General features: G+C 35.8%; 1 protein-coding gene across 1 annotated transcript in view; it reads right to left on the bottom strand.

The window, feature by feature from the left end:
* The window catches only part of SLCO1A2 (solute carrier organic anion transporter family member 1A2), a 111,961-nt gene that overhangs the window by 13,230 nt on the left and 82,697 nt on the right, over nt 1–16,034 (bottom strand). Inside the window, exons 10-15 of the mRNA XM_019807321.2 lie at nt 15,323–15,487; nt 13,407–13,602; nt 9,666–9,831; nt 8,566–8,738; nt 1,229–1,293; nt 550–667 (exon numbers count right to left, since the gene is read on the bottom strand). Coding sequence (XP_019662880.1) covers nt 550–667; nt 1,229–1,293; nt 8,566–8,738; nt 9,666–9,831; nt 13,407–13,602; nt 15,323–15,487 — 883 coding nt within the window. The remainder of the gene's footprint in view (nt 1–549; nt 668–1,228; nt 1,294–8,565; nt 8,739–9,665; nt 9,832–13,406; nt 13,603–15,322; nt 15,488–16,034) is intronic.

The raw sequence follows: 16,034 nt of genomic DNA on the forward strand, positions 1-16,034 counted from the left end.
TGTTTTGCTAAAATACACATTAATAGTATCTTGAGTTTTGTTTAAAGTCAGACTTTTATTAACAAAAGAATAAGCCTTTATGAGACATGAAGAATATTGTGTCAGCAAAATTTAATGAAGGAAGAAAAATACCATTTTGAAAAATAGAGGTGGATGTGAAAGGAAGTAAAGATTCAAGCTAGTATGATGTTAAAATGATGTGGGATGAAATGGGAACACTTTAGAGAGTAATGTAATTTAGATAGATAGTTTATGTACAGCTATTACTTTCAATAATGTATTGACTGCAACCAATTTAACAAAGGTCATTTTGAAAGGCTAGGTTAAGGACATCATCCATGCTTATATTGAACAAGTACTTTGAATATAGTGAGGAAATAAGATTCTAGTATACAACTAAGGAATAAAGATATAATATTAGCATCTATTCTGGAAACACAACCAAAAGTAGTCTAGTACCAGACAAAGAAAATGTTATACATGAATGGTGCCATTTTATGTACAGCATGTACTTAGAAAGGAATTCTTTAAAAAAATTATTATCTTTACCTGAAGTTGGTAGAATCATATATCCTGCATGCCCCTGACTCACCACATTTTAATATTCCCCAATGTAAACATGTGGAATCCACTAAAGCTCCAAAATATATAGGTGCAGGAATTCCAGCTACAATTAAAGAGGGGAGAAGGAAAAATCCATCAACAAGGTAAGAATTAAGGTACATTGTTTTGTTTAGAAACAAAATTTTAATTTTCTTTATTTGTAGGACAAATAAAGCTAACAAAATATGAATAGAATGGTTTAAATTTTATTTTTAGAAATTAAAAGTTACTTTTTCTATAAAGTTTCTAAATTATAAAAGATAAGTAATGTGATGGATAAATGCATCATAAAATTATTGATATAGGAAAACATGGAATTAATGATTCTTTATATTTTTTTCTGCAGTGTTTTGGACCAATCACATGTACATTTTACTTTAACAAAGGATTTTTTGTTCACTCGCTTCTCAAATCTTCTAATAGATGAAAAGTAGAATTAAGTTCAGATAGATCTTTTTCAGGTAAGAGGGGTAAGTTCTCCCTGTCTTCTTGTACCTCATTCTCATATAAATTACAAAGTGCTGCAAGCAGAAGGGATATTTGCTAGACTATTACTTTGAGAGAATTATTTCATTTACTTAGTATTTAATAATGGTCTGATGTTGGAAAAAATAACTATTTTTACCAAATACTCTTGTGCAAAATGTATGTAACCCCACACCAAGAGACTTCTCTTCAGGCTTGATACACCTAAAAAAAAGTAAGTAAATTCACAAATAAAATAAAAGTAGAGATTTAAACACTGTCATATTAAACACACACACACACACACACACACACACACACACACAACAACTCTGTATGCTGGTGACAAACTGGGCACTAAAATTTTTTTGCATGCTCAGGTCTTGGTTATTTAAGGCCTCATTATCCTAATTATAGCCTACACAGGACCTCTGCTTCTGATCTGTGGCATTTTACCCATCATGTTTTGCTCATTCATTTCTATCAGAGAGTTATCAAAGAAGGAAATATTTCATATCAATTTGCACCCCAATATCCACTTATTGAAGTGGCAGTTCTTCATTAAACCTTCAGCCTAAAACAAAAGGTTGCAACCCTAGCTGTATTTAAATTATTTGTATTGACAAAATATAGAAACACCAAGAATTTATATAAGTAAATGTAAGGCAGAAAGAAAGCAAAAATAAAAATTTTCAAAGGAATGTGACAAAGAAATCCAAAGCAAACATATTTTATGTGATTTGGTATTATTTTGAGTCACACAGATCTCTCCATTCTCTCCAAAAATTCCCCCACTTTTGCACTGTTGCCTGAAATTCCTATCTGTAGAAATGAAGACTGTAATTCCCCAATGGTTCTTTTTGTGTCCCACTCACTCTGATATCTGCATGACTAATTCCCCAAAGAATTCACTTTGGGAGTTCCATTGTATTCCCTTCCCTTCCCTGATTAACTCAAAGCAAAGGAAAAAGCAGCTTTCTTCACAAAAGCATGTAATACATTCTCAGCAAAAATGTCATCTTATTGGCATTTTCTCAATGTGTTTTATTAAATTGAAAAACCTCATAGTTTGATCTAGACATTATCTTCCTAACACATAGGTTATGTATGTATGTATGTATGTAGTTGAGATAAAGCAAGAGTGAGAGAGAGCACAAGCAAGGAGAGCGACAGGGGAAGAGGGAGGCACAGGCTCTCCACTGAGCAGGGAGCCAGATGCCTGGCTAGGGCCCAACACACTGGAGCCAAAGGCAGCCACTCAACCAACTGAGCCATCCAGTCGCCCTGATACATAGGTTATGTAGACAACATCAGTGATTTTACTCAGAAGGAAGTTAACAAAACCAGGAGACCAAACATGACCCTCTTAGTCCCATGTTTTCCATTTAATACAGCAAATAGGGTATTTAAATTTTACTGAAGAATTTTTCTTTCCCCTCTATCTCTAATATACTACTTAATGATCTCACAGAAACATGAACTACTAATAGCGAAGAAATTATTTAATCTGTTTAAACAGTTTAAACTGTTCTATGAACTCTGTCATTGATTGGCATTGATAATAACATCAATTTCTAGAATCCAAGAATCAGAAAAACTAGCATGGGAAATGTTTAGAGAAATTGAAATCGTTCTTTAAACTGGCAGAGTAGCATTGATGTTGTGCCCCTCTACCATCATGGTAGGAGATCCAGGAAGATTCCTCAAAAGTAGAGAGAAACACAAGTATATTAATAAAAACCTAGGGGTTAAATTCTACAATAGGGTGCTGGCAAAAGATGGGGGAAGAAGTACAGACTTGAGAGAGCCTGATTAGGTACTTGTTTTATTAGGGGATAAATACTAATACTGAAAAGTTTTGAAATTGATAAGTAAAACATTAATGTAGTTAAGAATTTCAATAATCAGGTTAACCATTTGAAAGCTACAGCTTTCAAAGCAGCAGAAGAACATCCAATATATATAGTAGTTCCTCCTTATCTGTGATTTCACTTTCTATGATTTGAGTTACCCGTAGTCAACCACAGTCTGGAAGCAGATGGTCCATGGGCTGACACATCATTGGAAGATCAAAAGCAGCCGAATGCTACAATCCCTGTATCACACTGCCTATGTCATTCACCGCCTTCCATCTCATCACGTGGGCATTTTATCATCTCATATCATCACAAGAGGAAAAAAGGTGAGTACAGGGGCACCTGGGTGGCTCAGTCAGTTAAGCATCTGCCTTCAGCTCAGGTCATGATCCCAGAGTCCTGGGATCTAGCCCTTCAAGCAGGGCTCTCTGCTCAGCAGGGAGGCTGCTTCTCCCTCTCCCTTTGCCTGCCACTTCCCCTGCTTGTGCTCTCTCTCTCTCTCCCTCTCTGTCAAATAAATAAAATTTTTTTTTAAAAAAAAGGGTGATGGGGCGCCTGGGTGGCACAGCGGTTAAGCGTCTGCCTTCGGCTCGGGGCGTGATCCCGGCGTCATGGGATCGAGCCCCACATCAGGCTCCTTCCGCTATGAGCCTGCTTCTTCCTCTCCCACTCCCCCTGCTTGTATTCCCTCTCTCACTGGCTGTCTCTATCTCTGTCGAATAAATTAAAAAATCTTAAAAATTAAATAAATAAATAAAATAAAAAATAAAAAAGGGTGAGTACAGCACAATGAGATATTTTGATAGTGAGAGAAACCACATGCACTTAACTTTCATTATAGTATATTGTTAACAATTGTTCTATTTTATTATTAGTTATTGTTGTTAATCTCTTGCTGTGCCTAATTTATAGGTCAGACTTTATCACAGTTATGTATATATAAGAAAAAACATAATATGTGTAGGGTTTGGTACTATCCATGGTTTCAGGCATCCACTGGAGATCTTAAAATACATCCCTTGCAGATAAGGGGGTACCACTCTACAATGGAAAGCAAAGAAAGAATTAAAAAGAAAGTAAAATAAATAGAATAAATTAAATAAAGTAGCAAAAAGAGCCTTACCACAATAATTATAAGAAATACAAGTGGGTTAAATGTATCAATTTTAGATGATAAAATCATACCTAGCAAATTATCTATGAAGCATAATCAAAGATTGAAGGCTGAAAATAAAGGGAAAGGAAAAGATATAACAGGAACGGTGAACCAAAAGAAAGCTAGAACCACAATTTTAATAAGAAAAAAAATGCAATTCCTTGAAAGAAATAGCTAAAAGATAAAGAAGAGAATTGAGTGATGCTAATAATAGAAGTATAATGACCAAAAGCATATTTGCATCCTATAATATAGCCTCCAAATATATAAATTAAAAAACCAGGTGATGGATATTAAGGAGGGCACATGTTGCGATGAGCCCTGGGTGTTATATGCAACTAATGAATGGTTGAACACTACATCAAAAACTAATGATGTACTATATGTTGGCTAACTGAACATAATAAAAAAAAAACTGACAGAATTACAGGGAGAAATGCATCAGCAATATTTACAGATTTGAACACCCATCTCTGAAAAACTGATGAATTACATTTACAAAATTTTGATAACTAAGCACTTTACTTCAATCCAAGAGATATGAGCACTGTATACTCAAAATGCAGAAGTTACCCATTCTTTTCAGAAAGACATGAAATACTCAAAAAATGCACTAGGCCTCAAAGAAACCCTTGATATCCCACCTCTCCAACCTGTAATCTTTCAGATTATGTTCTCTGAACATAAAAATGGAATAACAATAATAAAATGATATCTATAGAAAGTTCTTACATATATGGAAATTATATAACACATTAATAAAAAAACTTTGGTCTGGTGGGGCAATCATAAAAGAAACTGCAAAATAGTTAAAAATAAATATCAAAGAAAATACTAGTTGAGGCATAGCTTAAAGCAATAATTGGGAGGAAATGTATCGTTTTATATACAGTAGTCGAACAAATGATCTAAGTATTAAACTCAAATGGTTAGATAAAGCACTACATCAAAAACTAATGAATGGTGACTAACATAACATAATAAAAAAATAGCCAATCCTAAAAAAAAAAAGAACAACAGAGCAAGCCTAAAAGGAAAAAAATTAAGAAGAGCAGAAATGCATGAAACAAAGACTAACAACACCAAAACCGATTCTTTAAAAGAAGAAAAATAAAACATATGCATCTGGCAATAATAATCAAATATCACTGTCCAAATGAGCCCAAAGTATAAATACTTTTACAGGTGGATGTATATAAATTTCGACAGATATTTAATATAAGTAGTTCCAGAAATTTAAAAAAATAGAAAATTTATCAATTCTTTTTGTGGGGTCTCAAATGATTCCAAAGCAAAAAAATAAAAATAAAAAATAGTAGGTCTGTTTTACTTATCAACATAGATATAACAATTTTAAATAAAGTATTATTTAAACAAACCAAATCATATGTAAAAATATACCATAACTAACTGTGGTTTTTCTCATCCATGTAATCAGTTTAACATAAAAAACTACCATTTTATTTTACTACACTAAAAATACTGAGTAGGGGCGCCTGGGTGGCACAGCGGTTAAGCGTCAGCCTTCGGCTCAGGGCGTGATCCCAGCGTTATGGGATCGAGCCCCACGTCAGGCTCTTCCGCTATGAGCCTGCTTCTTCCTCTCCCACTCTCCCTGCTTGTGTTCCCTCTCTCGCTGGCTGTCTCTATCTCTGTCGAATAAATAAATAAAATCTTTAAAAAAAATAAAAAAATAAAAATACTGAGTAGAAAAATTACAGAATCATAGATGCAGACAAATATATTTAATAAAGTTTAGTACCTATTTCATTATTAAAGACTTAGAAACTAGATGAAACTAAGATGAAAACTATATACTGAAAATCTATAGCAAGTATCATAAGGGAAAAATTTATGTGGTTTCCATTAAAATTAGAAAAGTGCAAGAATACTCACTATCACAGTTTGGAGGTCCAAGTTGATGATAAGAAAATTTAAAAAGCCTAAGATGTGTAAGGTTTAGAAATGAAGAGATATAACTCTCCATATTTGCACGTATTCTATATAGAAATCTTAACAACATCAATAAATTATTAGAATAAGAAAAGTTGTTGGATTAAAAACTAAACTTTAAAAAATTAACAGCATTCCTCTAAATCAACAATAACCAACTAGAAAATATGAGAAAATAGTGCCACTTACAATCACAAATAAATACATACCTATATGTATCCATACAAACATATCCATATGTGGATAGATACATGTGGATATGTTTATGTTTATAATTATAAATGATATAATCCTGTATGTATGCATATATTTGGATATATGTATGTGTATAGTATCTATTGAAGAAAATTTAAATAAATGGAAAGATTCCATTTTCACAAATATTTGATGACAGATTTTCTCCAATTAATCTATGGAATCCACACAAACTCCATCAAAATTCCCTTGTGAGTATAGAGAGACTTACATCAGAAGCTAAATCAATTTGTGAAGAAAAGAATAAGAAAGAGTAATGGTGTCAGTGCTAGGTGGGTGAGGAAGAGTTACCATATGAGATATTAACATACACAATATCAAAATAATAAAATCAATATGGTACCAGTATGAGAACAGACAAAACTGTGGAATAAGAATAGAAGTGAAAAATAGACGCATGTAATATTAAAGCATGAGATATGATAAAGATGGCACCACAAATCAACAGAGAAGGAACCTTTTATTTATACTGATGTTGGGAAAACTACTTTCTTATATGGAGAAAAAATAACACTAAACATCTGTCTCCCTTACACCACACATAAAAATAGACTTGAGATGGTTTAAAGAACCATATGTAAAAGGAGAAGCTATAAATACTAGGATAAAATTTAGGTGAATATTTTTATAAATTAGGAATGTAAAAACACTTTTAAGATATGACTCCCCAACACACAAACCCTAAAGGCAAGAAAATTCTTAGATTTCAGTACAACAAAATTTAGGATTTAATTTCATAAAAGATGCTGTGGAAAAATTAAAGAAAGATAAGAGACTAAGAGATAATTGTATCACGTAAACAATATTACCTTAATATTTATAATTTAGACAGTAATCAGCAAACTAGCTAAGAAAAATACAGGGACTATAATAGAAAATGGACAAAGAGAATCAATAAGCATCTTGAAGCAGAAGCTGAAATAGCTAAAAAAAAAATTGAAGAGATGCTTAAACACACAGAATCAGGAAATCACATATTAAAACATCACTGAGCTACCATTCTACACGCATTGGAGTGTCAAAGCCTGAAATTTAGATAATTCCAAATGTTAGTGAGGCTGTAAGGAGGTAGGAACTCCCATGTAGTGAAGGTGTGAGAATAACTTATAAGTACTAGCAGTATTGGTGAATTTATGTATGCCTGTGTTTTATGAGCCAGAAGAAGATTTATAGCACAACACCTCCTGTGTGAATATAAAAACACATAAAACAAAAAAATATTAGCATTTTACAAGGGACAGATCATATAGCCATCATATTCATGTGGATGCCTATGGTAGGAAGAGTGAAAAATAGAAAAAAGCGAAATAAAAGAAGAAGGAAAACTTGTCCCAGCCTATGGGGATAATGTATTATGCACCAAGAATCGCAATTATCTTTACTTCTAAGTTCCAACAAAATATGAAAGAAAGAGAAAAAGATGCAAATTTTGTTTACTAGGAATGTTTATGATATTTACTAGGCATAAAGACTACTGGAAGTGAACGAACACATGTGTATGACACCTACCTTTGAATTGGAGCTCTGCAGTTTCCTAGTTTGAGAATACCCTTAATCATTTGTATCTCACAATAGCCTTGTAAAAAGAGGTATTTATTATTATGCCTATTTTTGATTTAAGGAAATGAAGCTCAGATCAAATGACCTGTTTAATGCCCTGTAGATAGTAATGGGTGACTCCAAGACTTCTGACAGCTTTACACACTGACGCCCTCTAGCTTGAGCCATATGAAATGAGTGCTAGGCAACCACTCTATGTATCAAAATGACCATTTCTACAGTTCACACTAAAATAGAAATGTGTCTGTTCTTGTGTTAAACAATGAGAGGTTCACATAATTAAACTGCAAAAAAATAAGGAAGGGAAAGATAGGGAAAGAAATGCCAGGGGGCGCCTGGGTGGCACAGCGTTAAGTGTCTGCCTTGGCTCAGGGCGTGATCCCGGCGTTATGGGATCGAGCCCCACATCAGGCTCCTCCGCTATGAGCCTGCTTCTTCCTCTCCCACTCCCCCTGCTTGTGTTCCCTCTCTCACTGGCTGTCTCTATCTCTGTCGAATAAATAAATAAAATCTTTAAAAAAAAAAAAGAAATGCCAAAAGATGAATGAACTATAAAATTTTGCAAAATTCAACAATGCCTAATGTAAAACTCTTACTAAGTGGTACATGAAAGCACTGGATTCTTGGATAATAGAGGCTCCAAGTGGCTTTCTTAGAAAAAGGTACCTTAATAAAGGACCAAAAAGGAATCCAAATAAAGAAAATAATTTTTTGTACCTTAGGAGAACCATATATCCGGGTATGGCAGATAAAGAGTAAATGAAACTGCCAATGGCTGACGAGATTAAAAAGTACTGGAGCATCATGGAACAGTCATGTCCTTTGTCACACAGCCCAAGAACTGCAGATGAATTTCCTGATGTTTGAATGCAGCTACAATTTTGAAACACCTGTCAGAAAATAACATATTACCCTATTTAAGAAAGTAAAATTTTGAACACGAATCACAAACATTTTCTCCATAGCCAACTGGATCAAGCTGGAGACTATTTATTCCCTTTACTCTCATCTCTATTATGGTGCCTCTCAGGATTATAGCATAAAACAAAACATGGAAGGATGGCTTTAGAAAAATGGTATTTCTTTCTAAGTATGTGGAGTAAATTTGCAATAGCTCAGCTATCCTAATGCCATGTCTTTTAAAAACATACACTGTTTCATTACAGCAGGAAGCATGACAAATTTTGTTTCAGAATACTCAGTGGAAGTATTTAGATACTTACGAATAAAACTTTGTTTCAAAAAATAGAATTCATTTCAAAAACAGAGTAAAGGCAATCCTTCAAAAATTCTTGTATGTTTCCAGGTTTTCATAAGAATGAAAAGTTGTATTTTACCTTATCACCAGCCAACATTTTAAATATTGTATCTTTTTTTTAGGCAAAAATAAAATTTTAAAAAGCCTAATTCCATCTTCTTAAAAAGCTGTCAGAATGTGAAAAATAGAGAAAAGAAAAAAAAATGGCAAAGCAATTAGCTGGATAATTGAGATCGAAACCACCAACTTCATCTCAATGATAAAAATATTTCGGTCCAGAGTATTTTTAAAATGAATTATCTGAGTAATGACATTACTGCTATGAAATTAAAGATCAGTGATCAGTGTCTACTATACTCAAAAAAATTAAAGAAAAAGATTAGTGGTTAGACACTGTGGAGGTTTAAAAATAAGATTTATGAAACAAAAGGTAAATCAAACAAACATACAGAGAGACTCTAATTTTACTTTTATCAAATGTGGACCCAGTTCACGTTGGAAAGTTCCAATGCAATGCATAAAACTGAAGTTCTGTAAAAAGACCAATAGAATGTGTTACCATATTTATTCCTGTTCCAACGGATGTCTCACAACCGGCAAGACAAGCTGACATATATGACACACCATTGTCTCCACACACAGGGTCCCATGTTTTAGTTGGACAGTTACAATCCCTGTTACAATCAGCAAGGGTGGTATTTTCCACATATAAATCTTGTTGCGTTCTGAAATGATTTAAAATAATGCATGGATGTTGAAAGACTATTAGAGCATTTTCTTTTTCTTCTTTTCACCTTAATCCGAAATTTTATTTCCTCTCCTCCCCAAAGTAGAAACAGAAATCTTCCCACCGTTGATGTGTGGCCTCAGTACTAAGCTCTGGCATAAAAAAATGCCTGCTTTGGTGACCACATAGCCACTTTTCAATGATCTACTTTAGATAAACAAATAGCCAATAAATAGGCATTAACTGAGTGCCTATCATATAGCAGGTGTTTCTCCAGGCATTATTAGAATTCAAAAATGAAGATAACCTAATCCCTATGGTTGATCCATATGGTAGTAAGTAACAAGAGATCTTACGTTTGAAAGCAATCTTGAAGATCAATATCTGTAAGTTCAATTTGTAATGCAGATAGTACATTTAGCTTTAGAAATCTAACTACTTGAGTAAACAAATACATTCTCCTAGTATAGAGAATGTCCAGTGGTCATGAAAATGGCAACATAGGTTGTTCTTGACCAGTCTTCTTCCCAAGACGACCAATTAGCAGCTATCCATAGATAAGATACCATTGTGAAAATCCGAGAACCTGGGGGTGAAGCTAAAGCACCCCCCTGGATCATGAAGACCGAGAAAGACCACATTGGAACAGTACAAGGAGTAGTTATACCCTAATAAAATTGCCCCATCCCCAGGTCAGCATAACACCACACTGAGAAGCCCCCCCGGGCCTACAATTTTGTCAGTGGGAAAAGAGAGCCCAAAGTGGACATCAAGCTCCCTCAGCATTGTGGAATGTTTCCCAGGAGGCACATTCAGGTCTCACCTCACAAGGATCTCTGAGAGAATCTGCAGGCCTCACTCATTAGGAATTGGATAGAGAAGGAGAAGGGGGACAGGGATTACAGCAACCAGCACTCAGATCTTGGTGGACTGTGTTCTTACTTGCAGCATTGTCCAAGTACAGATCCCAGCCTGTGGTTCTGCTCATCTACAGAGCTGAATGGTGGCCCCTTTTTGCCAAGGAGCTCTATTAGCACTTCTGCTTGATTTGCTGACCCAGTCAACAGGTCATACGGGCTGTGGAGACAGTTCAACTGCCCCCTCTGGTCCGGGAAGCAAATTCACAGTCCTGCCTAACTACTGAGCACAGCCTCCAGTCCCACCCGTCCAGAAAGCCTGGCCAGAGATCCTAAGCCATAGAGTCCATCCTATAGCTCTGCTCAGTCTGGGAGCCAAGCTAATAGCCCTGCCCTATTGTTAAGCATAACCTCTGGCCCCACATAACCAAGGAGCCTGAACAGGAACCCTGGGCAGCCTCAGAGCCCAGACTACAGCACCACCCAGCAGCAGAGCCCAGCCTTTGGCTCTACCCAATTGCTGAACATAGCCCGAAGCTTTGCTCAGGCAGGGAACATAGTCAGTGACTCTGCCCAATCATGGAGCAGATCTTGCAGCCTCACCTGATGAGAGAAGGTGGTCACCAATCCTGCCCAACCAGAGGATGCAGTTTCTAGCACCACCTAACTCTGGGGTACAACTAGAGGCCTCTCTCCTCCAAAGAGCCTGGCCAGCAAACTTGTCCAACAGTAGAGCACGGTTAGCACCTTGTGAAGTTCAGCCTCAACAAAACATTAGCAGAGAAATTAAGAAAACAATCCAGTAATTGCATCAAAAGAATAAATACTTAAGGAATAAATTTAACCAAGGGTGTGAGAATCTGTACACTGAAAACTATAAGACACTGATGAAAGAAAATGAGGAAGACACAAATAAATAGAAAGATATTCATTCTCGTGGATTGGAAGAATTAATATTGCTAAAATGTCCATACTACCCAAAACAATGTACAGATTTAGTGCAATCCCAAAACAGATTTCAGTGGCATTTTTCATAAACAGAAAAATAATTCTAAAATTTGTAAGGACCCACAAAAAAATAGCCAAAGCAATTTTGAGAAAGAACAAAGCTGTAGGTATCAACATCACGATTTCAAACTGTTTTACAAAGCTATAGTAATCAAAACAGTATGATATTATCATAAAAAAGAGTCACAAAGATTATGGCACAGAATAAAGAGCCCAGAAATAAATCATTCATATACAGTTAATCAATTTATAACAAGTGAGCTAAGAATTTACTGTGGGGAAAGGATACTCTGTTCATAAATGGTGTTGGAAAACTGGCCAGCCACATGCCAAAGAGTGAAGATAGACCCCTATCTTACACAGTAAACAAAAATAAACTCAAATGGATTAAAGACTTAAATTGAAGACCTGGAGCCATAAAATTCATAGAAGAAAATATAGTGGGTGAACTCCTTGACATCAGTCTTGGCAATGATTTTTTGGATTAGATACCAAAAAGCACAAGTAACAAAAGCAAAAATAAATAAGTAGAACTACATCAAATAAAAAGCTTCCAGACAGCAAGGGAAATCATGAACAAAATGAAGAGACACCCTATGGAATGGGAGTAAATATTTGCAAATCATATATCTGATAAGGGATTAATATCTAAAATATATTTTAAAAACTAATAAAACTCAATAGCAAAAAAGCAAACAATCTGATTTTGAAATGGGCAGAGGATCACTTCTCAGCCTTTTGGCTAAGACCAAGTGTTAAAATGGGCAGAGAAACTAAATAGAAAATTTTCCCAAGAAGACATACGAATGGCCAATAAGTAAATGAAAGGATGCTCAATATCACCAATTATCAGAGAAATAAACATCAAAGCCACAATGAGATATCATCTCACATCTGTTAGGATGTTTATTATCAAAAGTCAAGAGAAAACATTGCTATGCATAACCTTCCTATAAATTCAGATAACCCTCAAATCCAAATCCAAAACTATTCAATGATAGAGACGTAATTAGAAAAATGAAATGTATGAATTTACATATGAATTAATATATTGTGTATTAGGATTCAGTTATGCTGGATGTAAGCCCATTGTGGAAACATATAAAGGTGATTGAGACTGTATAGTTAATTCTTAGTTTTACCCATTTATGAGAGTATAAAATATATGGATCATATATCTTAATACAGCCTAAAACTGTCAGTAGTTTGTCTGATATCCACTTTAATATCTACTAGGATATCAAAAAGACAAACACACACACACATGTGTAGTCATGAACTCACTTTACCCTATGATATTTCCCAACCTCTTTAAATATTATTATTTTTTAAAGATTTTATTTATTTATTTGACAGAGATAGAGACAGCCAGTGAGACAGGGAACACAAGCAGGGGGAGTGGGAGAGGAAGAAGCAGGCTCATAGCAGAGGAGCCTGATGTGGGGCTCGATCCCATAACGCCGGGATCACGCCCTGAGCCGAAGGCAGACGTTTAACCGCTGTGCCACCCAGGCGCCCCATTCCCAACCTCTTTAATAAGCCTAAAGCCTGGAGGGATAGGCTTATAATTGACAGATGGAGAAAAGATAAAGACCATGGATTATTGTTATTAATTCCAGTTAGCGAATGATCTGGTCATGGGTAATCATTGAATAAAATACATTATTAACTGTCCTGAAAGTATGATATTCATTAGCAAACAACATACCCTTTATAAGTGATGGTTATGCCAGCAACTGAAGAATTATCACAGATCATAAGAAAACACAAAAAATGGAGAAGATATTCAGTTAAAGATAACCAACATCCTATGTGGGCAGCTTGTTTGACAGTAATCTTGAACTTCTTCATAATTAAACCACCAGCTATATATCCAATGCATACTGGAGGTAAGTTATAAATGCCTGTAAATGTAAGTGAAATGTTGTTTACAAAGTGACTTAGCAAAAGAGCAAATATGATACCACTTTTATCTAATATGTCTTATAAAAGAAACCATCTAGGTCCAACTCACAGTGAAGAAAGCTGATTGAATTTTATCTCCATTTATTCACATATTATGTACAGAGAGATTTTTATTTTATTTTATTTTTTTAAAGATTCTATTTATTAATTTGACACAGAGAGACAGCCAGCGAGAGAGGGAACACAGCAGGGGGAGTGGGAGAAGAAGAAGCAGGCTCCTAGCGGAGGAGCCTGATGTGGGGCTCGATCCCAGAATGCTGGGATCACGCCCTGAGCTGAAGGCAGACGCTTAACGACTGTGCCACCCAGGCACCCCTACAGAGAGATTTTTAAACGCCCCACAATGTCACAGTATATTTTGAAGACTGTTATCACTATCCTTCATTTAATTAATTATAGTAGGTTGTAAATTTCTTGTATGCAAGGATCATGATCTACATTTCTTTCTAATGGTTCAGGTAGGAGTGACAAGTCAAAATTGACCAGTAGTTTATGATTAATATGATTTTGCTATTGTTTGTACACACTCTAGTCATTAAGAATTTGACTTAGCTCAAGGAACTTTGGAAGGTTACTTTGCTGAGCCTGTGGTTGTCAAGTATATTTATATTTCGTGTCCCTCTCTCTAAAAAAAGGAAAAAAAGTTAAGAAAAAAGACAAGACAGCCCTTGGTTGCATTCTTACAATGCCAGGATAAGTGAATCCCATCACATTTTCTTGGGAGAGTGGTTAAAAATCCATTCTAGAATCCCACACCAGATTGTCTAATTTAGTATGTCTGAGGTGGGAACCAGGTATCTGGACTTTCAACAAGCACTCTAGGTGATGAGGCTGCAGGTAGTCTGGGAAATTCACTTTTCAAAACAGTAAAAATCTCTCAGGAGAAAGCCAAGGTGGAAGAGACCACCGTTAATGTCACAGGAGAAGCAGAACGCATGGACTGCAAAGACGCCTCAAACCACCAGGGGGCCCAAAGAACTAAGGAGAGTCATGGAATTCACAACCTGGAGTTAGAGTAAAACTCATCTGATTACCCATCTTCCTAGTTCTTATGTTCCATAGATGAGAGAAATCATAAGAGGGAATGAAGCATGAGAGACTATGGACTCTGAGAAACAAACTGAGGGCTTCAGAGGGGAGGAGGGTGGGGGAGTGGGATAGACAGGTGATGGGTAGTAAGGAGGGCACATATTGCATGGAGCACTGGGTGTTATAAGCAACTAATGAATTATCGAACTTTACACCAGAAACCAGGGATGTACTGTATGGTGACTAACATAATATAATAAAAAAATTTAAAAAAAAGAGTAAAACTCAGACTCCTGATGAATGAACATTGTTTTTCTTTTTACATTAATGGTTTACCTCTCTGAAAATTATCTCTAACCTGTACATTCCCCAAGATTTCCAAAAATATTTTGAATTTGCCTTCAGACCAGAGAGAGAGGAGAAAAGAAAGCCAGGATTTCCTGGCTTCTTTCCTTCCCTACCATTTGTTGATTTCCTGGAGAAGGGAAGGGGGAGATGTACCAGAGACAGAAGCATCTCCGCATATTTCAATTTAGGAGTTTCCTAGACACATCATCACACTGTTTACCCTTTCATGGTAGAAATAAATAAATAAATAAAGTGAGCTACGAACATAGAGAATAGACATACCGATTAGAAAGATTGCATCTGAAGCTGATTTTCCATATTGCTGTTCCAGATATTTAGGCATGAAGGTGAACATATTAACAAATGCATTGAACTGTACAATACTTATTAGTATGAAAAGCATGTAAATTGGGTTGCATAGCAGACTTTTCATGAATGGTAAAAAATCTGAAATGAAAGAATGACAATAGTGTTAAACTAGCTTAACTTTGCATTTTAAGATCGACTTTTTCTAAAACACCAACCTCCCCTCCCAAATTAAGTTTTTCTGCTTATAGTGCACATACTGGTTTTGTTTTGCTTCGTTTTATTTTGTTACCTTTTGAAAGCTAAAGTTATATCATTTTGGTACTCTCTGCAAGTCAGTAATGCAGCTGACTGGGCAGGGAGCAGAACACAACAGTTTTACCATCACTAAGTTACTATTGTGTCTTAAGGAAAAACTATAGGGGGGAGGTTAAGATGGCGGAGGAGTAGGGACACCTTTTTCAGCCGGTCCCCTGAGTTGAGCTGGATAGGTACCAGACCAGCAGGAATATCCACGGAATCAGCCTGAGACGCAGGAAGATACATCTGGATCTCTACAAATGAACATCTCCAGCGCTGAGTATCGAGGTACGAAGCGGGGAGCCGTGAAACCGCGCACAGATATCGGAAGCTAAACAGAAGGGGGAGGGAGCCGCCGTGTCAGGGCGCCGGGAAGCGGTAGCCACCT

Source organism: Ailuropoda melanoleuca, chromosome 16 (assembly GCF_002007445.2).
Source record: "Ailuropoda melanoleuca isolate Jingjing chromosome 16, ASM200744v2, whole genome shotgun sequence".
NCBI classification, from domain to species: Eukaryota; Metazoa; Chordata; class Mammalia; order Carnivora; family Ursidae; genus Ailuropoda; species Ailuropoda melanoleuca.